Below are 6942 nucleotides of genomic sequence, written 5' to 3'. Positions count from 1 at the left end.
TTTTTGCACTGCAAAAAATCACATCTGCACATCTGCTGGTATATCTGCTCTAGATATACCAATATATCTAGAGCAGATATATTGGTACTGTTACGGCCCTGCGCCTTGTGGGCTGGGTTGCAGGTGCTTTTGTCTGTCTTTGTGCACCTTTGCGGGTGTTGCTGGTCCGTTGATTTGGAGCGCAGAGTATTTAAGCCTGGCTGTCTCCACCTTCGGGGTTGCCTCCACTCTGCCGCTTGGTGCTTGTGGTTCTCTGCTGTCGGCCTCAGCTCCCCTCCTTTTGGACATTTGAGTTTGTCTTTGTTTTTGCACTTCAACACTTCCATATGCACTCATGCACCACATCCAAGCATTGCACCACTCATACTGACATCCACAATCCATTGTTGTTTTTCTTAATAAATATTTCTTTTTATGCACTTTAACCACTGCATGGTCTCCCATTTTTATGACCTTGAGCCAGTCGTAACAGTACGCTTGAAATAAGATGAAACCAACTTTTCAGCAAGTGGTGGGAGTTTGTTTTAGGTAAATAATTCCTGAACATTGATGACAACGTACTAGTTCCACTGCAGATTATTTCATTTATAAAGTGGGAAAATGTCTTGTAATTGGTGGAATAATCTGCCAGTGCAAAAAGGTCCTATTGACTTAAAGGACCATGTTGTATTTAGGTTGCAACCAACAATTATTTTAGAAATCTATTATTCTGATGATGAATCAGATTACATAGCATTCCTTTAGTCAGTCTGAACCAGGTGAAGCTAAAATAAAATGCCAATTGAGGAGTTTTGGTTAAAACCTATTTACATACTAAGGTATTTTATCTTACATGCAAAATGTATAAGTTTTGGCTTAATTACTGCTCAAATGGACTTTATAGAGTGTATATTCCAGTTAATTGATCAATTAAGTAATTAGTTGACAATTATTTCAATAATTTATTTTTCAGCCCTAGCTGCATTATTTTAAAGACTAAATGAATTTCGGAAGCTTGACCATACGTTAAGATTTTAAAATTAACTGACAATAACCAGAAAAAAGCTAGAGATAATAATACCAAAGTGATGTTTCCTCATAATGTTTCTAGTTTGGAGTCTCACTGCGGATGTTTAAGGAGCTTTTTGTTAAGACGGATAGCAAACATTTAAGTACATAAAAATAAAAGTGTCATCAATTGCTTCTAAGTCACAGTTGTACACCAAACAAGTAAAAAAATCAGCCAAACTTGACGCCTATGTTGTTTATCAGCTGAAGTTAATTGGGTGAAAAGTCACATCGGACTTTTCAGAGTATAACTGAAAGTAACCAACATTTAGCCATTTCTAAATATCCAACAAAACATGCTATAAATTGTGTAATGTGAAGTTCCTACAGAAACATACAGCTAGTTTTCTTGTGTCTAATTAATTACAATAATATAGGTTGGTGGGTGGATGGATCTTACCAAATATTCTTTGTCTAGTTTCTAGTGCAAACATCTTGGTAGATTTGAAATAAGACCAAACTAAAAAAAAAGAAGTTTCTGGGATTTTCACCAGATCATGATGGCTGTGGCTCAACTAAAAGTTGTTGGTTTAATTTCAGACTGATATAAGTGAAGTAATCTGGCTCAAATTGCCTTGAGAAGTCAGTATGGCCAGAAAAGTGTTAGATCAGTTCACTCTGTTTAGTAACAAAGCCAGAGGTAATATACAATAAAACTGGGGCTGTCAATTCTCTTGTTTGTCTTTTCACACCCTGAGCAGTGCAGCTTCAGTAGTGAAATACAACGTGCTTCACAAAAAACACTAACTCTTACCAAGTATTTTCAGTCTAGTTTCTAGTGCAAAATGCACATTTGAAATAAGATAAAACTACCTTTACAAGCAACTTTTCAGCAAAATATGTAAACTTGTTTAAAAGTCAATAATTCCTTAATATTGACAAATAAGTACTGGTTACATTGGCAGGTCATTTGACTTATGACACATGGGCAAAATGTTTTGTTATAAGTAAAATATTGACAATAGTTCCTTAAGTCAATAAACTATTGACTTAAAACAAGCACCTATATCTTGTTGAAAGGTTACTTGTAAGTTAGTTTTGTCTTTTTCAAGATATTTGCACTAGAAACTAAACTTCTTTAAAAAATATTTGGTGAGATTTTGTGTTTTTGCTGTGGTTTAATCACAAGATCCTGTTTAAAACAGATTTTTCTTTTTTGCACTCAGGTTGAGATAAAACTGGCAGAAAAATCGGAAGTGTTGATTTGTTTTTTTGTCTAAGGCTGAATGTGGAGACACTGCAAAGAAAAATGAGTCTTCAGAGGTTATTATGTTTATCAGTATATGACCATTATTGCCTGGAAATGTTTGCTCAGCATAAGCTGGTTGGAGACTCCTCTGCTCTGCAGAGTGAACATTAACAAAGCCGTACTCTCTTGGGTGTTGCAACACCCAGAGACGAGTCAGATCAATTCTGCAGAGAGGCTCTGACTTGCTGATTCTGATGGAAATTTTGTTTTTGATTTGCTTCTGTTTAGTCAGACGCAAGATTTAGTTATCTGCAGGATGTTTTTAAGCGATCATACCTTCCTTCTTCATTCCAGCTCTGAAGCATTTCTTCAGTCTGCAGTATCTGCATTGGTTTCTCTTGTCTTTGTCTACAATGCACTGTCTGTTAAACCTGAAAAACAGATATTTGTTCAGGTTTTGCTAGTGATGCCAGAGTTTCAAACGCAACATTAATGTTTCTCCAATTTCACCATTCTCACCTGCATGAGTACATGTGGTTCTTGCGGACGCTGCGCCTGAAGAAGCCCTTGCAGCCATCGCAGCTGGACGCCCCGTAGTGCTTCCCCGTCGCTCTGTCACCACATATGGCGCACAAGCTGCCTGCTGCCAGGTGGCCCGTGGCGTTCATGTTGGCGCTTTCAGCCGGCGAGGAGTCTAAGACGGACAGAAAACTTGCGCCATGAGCTTTTGGACGTATACTGTAACAAGGTGACCTGATGCCAAAAGCCTGTGGAAAAATGTTCACTGCATAAACACCAAATCTTGCCCAGTATTTTTTGTGCAGTTTCTGGTGCAGAGCACTTGAAATAAGACAAAACTAGCTGAAAAGTAACTTTATAGCAAGATATAGGAGCTTGTTTTAGGTAAGTCATTTGTTATAATTCCTTAAAAGTTTATTAAGGAATTATACTTCGTCAATATTACAGCGTTATTGACGTAAAACAAGCACCCATCTCTAGTTTTCTCTTATTTCAAGTTTACCAAGATGTTTACACCGGAAACAAGACCAAAAATGCTTGGTAGGATTTTGTCTTTTTTGCATTGTTTGATCACCAGTGTTTGCTAAAAGGCATGAAAGGGCAGACAAAAAAACCATTGGCTCCACTGTTTCTAATCAAAAACAACAATCCAGAGCGCCTGGAAGTCTTTTACCTTCCCGAGTGATTCAGTTAGTCAACAGAGGATAATTGATGTTGGTTTGATTACCTAGGAGGAGATAATCACTGGAGACAGTTTTCTCTTTAGCTACAATCATGAGGCGAAATCAATCAATGAGAAGCTATGTTGAAATCTTTGGTGTAGAGAAAAACATTTTCATAAAAAGTTGCCCTATTGGTTTCAGTTTCTTGTCTTTAACTCTCTTTGGGAATTTCGGAATCAGGATCCAAGCCGTGTTGTCATGGGAGACTGCCTGTACAAATAGGTCCGTGTCAGTTTAAGGACGAATCGAAGAACTTCATCCCTTTCTCTCCAGCTTGAACAGTGTGGGAACAGACGGTTTGTAACAAGAGAAGGGCGATCATGATACTCCGGCTACTGCTTCATCTCAGGGTGAATATCAATCCAACGTTACGGGAGTCACACCGAGTCATGGTGCAAGCTGGAACAGGTCAGAGCCGCTCGCACAGCCCTGACCTCCATGTGCTAAAGGAGTACGGCGATCTCATAAAAGCAAAGCTCTTAATGTTTTACTATCGCACCCCGAGGTGATAAAAGAGTGCCGCTGCAACAGGGTCATCCCATGCGAGTGAAGGGGGCAGATGGACAAATGACCCCACATTATCACCTCCTGCCAGAACTCGCCTCTGAACAAAGTTTTAAATCAGTAAAAGTTTCAAAGTTCAATGCCAGAGCTGCATATATGAGACTCACCTGCACCCAAGGGGAGCACTTGCATGTTTTCGAACTCCAGCGTGGTGTAGGCCGGGTCCAGAGCCTCGCTGTAGTCTGCCATGTCCATGTCTACCACTGGTTTGGGCAAAGGAAGTCTCAACTACCTGACAGTGGGGCAGAAAGACTTGTCCAAGAAGCTAATGCCCCCCTCCTCCACCTCCTTTCTTTTCTCACACCTCTAATTTTGCCCCCTCCCTTGGTGGCTTTTGGCCTAGCCCCGCCTAGAAACAGAACCGGTCTTAGTCCTGGCTTGGCGTGATGAAGACCCGCCGCTGTCAGAACGGAGAACAGTGACTGAGAGCAGTCCTGCTGTACCGCTAACCATCGGAGTGGTGGAGTGACTCCTCGGTTGATGGTTAACTAAACGCTCCAGAGGTGAATCACAGGGTTGCCTCTTTTTTTCCTTTTTTTAAGCAGAGATAGCACAACTTCAATATCAGCCACCTCTGCATAATTTTCCTTCAGAAGTGGGATAAACAATCTCTTTACGATGCAAAATCTTACCAAGAATTTTTGTCTCAATTCTAGTGTAAATATCATAGTTTTCTTTTATTTCAAGAGCAGTGACTTACAATTTGCTTTTCACTGCAAAAACACAAAATCTCACCAAGTATTTTTGGTTCAGTTTCTAGAGCAAACATCTTGGTACACTTGAAATAAGACAAAACTAACTTTTCAGCATATGCAGTTTTGTTTTAAGTCAATAGTCCCTTAATACTGTGTGAAAACATAGTGTTACTGGCAGATTATTTCATTATTAGACATTTTCCCCATGTCATTAGTGTAATTATCTGCCAATAGAACTGGACATTTTCATCAGTATTAAGGAATTATTGACTGAAAACAAGCTCCTATATCTAGCTGAAAATGTGTTAGTTTTGTCTTAGTTCAAGTGTACAACGATATTTACACTAGAAACCAAAATAAGTTTACTTCGTAAGGATTTGTGTTTTTGCAGTGTGGGAGCAGTAATTTGAGATTCGCGCAAAATTAAGCATAGTTATGTTTTCTAAGTAAGATACTGATATATACTGTCACATGTATTTAATTAGTGTGTCAACTGGGGTTGTTGTAAACAAATGTTTTAGTAATCGAGTAAACAGACGAGCAAACAAACGTAAGATGGGGGAAGAGGGGAGGAAATAGACCAGGGGACAGACGAACGTAAGTCCGGGGGGCAAAGACGAACGAGCAAACCTAATGTAGAGGATTTGGCGGGGGGAAGACACGACCGGTGGACCAGGGGACGAACGGAGGGAGCAATACTGGATATTTACGGCACCATCTACCACCAATGTACCACCACGATGCGCTCCGCCACCCGTTTGTTCAGATACATGAAATTTATTGTGCGGTTAGTCCGTAAAGTTACACTTACACTGTAAACATCATAGCCCCGGCTCCAGATGACTTTAAAAGGGAGGGCATCTGCTTATTTTTGGGGGGCAAAATCAATCTACATAGCAATAATAATATTACTTAAGCACAATAAAAGGTACAGCGGAGTAAAACTTCTCTTTTAAGTACCGTTGTTACTCAAGTAAATGTAACAAGTACTACCCACTGTTGAACATCAATAGCCTGTACTTGTTAGCTCAAGGTGCTGTATTGGTATTAGCTCGTCATCTTTTAGCAAACATTACCTGCCTCCAGCAGCATTACTCAACTCAGTCGGACAAAAACTGTGCAAAGTTCTTTGCGCTTTGCTGGTTTGCCGCCATGATTCTAACCTGAGTTCTACACAGCACAGACGTAAAGCCGGCGCGAGCGTCTTAGCGCTCATGTTGCGTTTAAAGGTGGCTCGGAAAAACAGATCACGACGTGTTAACAAGAATTAAACCGTTTTAATAACTTAAAAAAGTGACAGAAGGCACAGATATTGGAAGTGCGAAAGCCCCTACTGTATCAAATCGATATAGCAATAACAGAGAGCTGGTCACTCTGAGGTAAAAACAACAAACAACTTCCAGTCCAGGGGAGCACGGCTGACTCCGGGCCTGAATCAACTACTCAGCCGCCCGTCGTGTTCAGTCTTGCTCACATATAAATAGTCCCGCAGCGTCTTTCAGTCATTCGCCCTGAACCAGCAGCTCCCGGAGGAGAAAGGCTGTCATACTCCAGGCATCACGCCAGTCATTTTAAGGATGGTTATTGGTCCCTCAAAAACGATGAAAACCCAGGCATTGTCATCACTCAATAAAATCCCCACGGTCCAAACTTGAAAATTGGATGCTATGCCGCTAACATTTAGCTTTCTGGAAGTGAGAGCTCCGCGCAACGCAAATAATGTCCCCGCCTTGAGGAGTCGTTTCAGCCCTAGTATCAGTCAATTAAAATATTTAATCAAGTTAATCATGCGTTAGCACAGTGATTAATCATGACTAATCATGATTAATCATGGTGATTTAAAAAATCACCATGCTCAACTCTGTTATCTTGAAATGCAAAAATGCACCTCGTCTTAAAAATGTTACAGAAAATGTTTTACTTTTTAAACCAAACATCTCAGTTTTTAAAGTTTTTACATTCAGGACAGTTTAAAATAAGTAATTTCGTTTCAGAAGTAGAAATGATTATTATAAAGTCTTTGTGCTTTGGTGGAAAGATATTGCAATGAATTGAGTACATACTATCTTAGTTTTATATCTTGTAAGACAAAACTTACAAGTAATTTTTTCACCAAAAAATAGGAGCAATATTTTAGAAAAATAATTCCTTAATATTGAGGAAAAAAATACTAGTTTCTTTGGCAGATTATTTCACTCATAAAAAT

General features: G+C 39.5%; 1 protein-coding gene across 3 annotated transcripts in view; it reads right to left on the bottom strand.

Annotated features, from left to right (window-relative positions):
• The window catches only part of hnf4a (hepatocyte nuclear factor 4, alpha), a 27091-nt gene that overhangs the window by 6804 nt on the left and 13345 nt on the right, over positions 1-6942 (bottom strand). Inside the window, exons 1-3 of one of the 3 annotated variants that reach the window (XM_007572944.2) lie at positions 4149-4478; positions 2756-2930; positions 2573-2667 (exon numbers count right to left, since the gene is read on the bottom strand). In XM_007572944.2, the coding sequence (XP_007573006.1) occupies positions 2573-2667; positions 2756-2930; positions 4149-4236 (358 nt within the window). In that variant the 5' untranslated portion in view covers positions 4237-4478. Of the gene's footprint in view, positions 1-2572; positions 2668-2755; positions 2931-3482; positions 3966-4148; positions 4479-6942 lie in introns of those variants that run through there. The other 2 variants (XM_007572945.2, XM_016661123.1) reach the window with 2 other exon arrangements.

The sequence above is a fragment of the Poecilia formosa genome, unplaced genomic scaffold (assembly GCF_000485575.1).
Source record: "Poecilia formosa unplaced genomic scaffold, Poecilia_formosa-5.1.2 Scaffold312, whole genome shotgun sequence".
Taxonomy (NCBI): Eukaryota; Metazoa; Chordata; class Actinopteri; order Cyprinodontiformes; family Poeciliidae; genus Poecilia; species Poecilia formosa.
The sequence above is the reverse complement of the archived record's forward strand: the minus strand, read 5'-3'. Positions and strand labels throughout refer to the sequence as shown.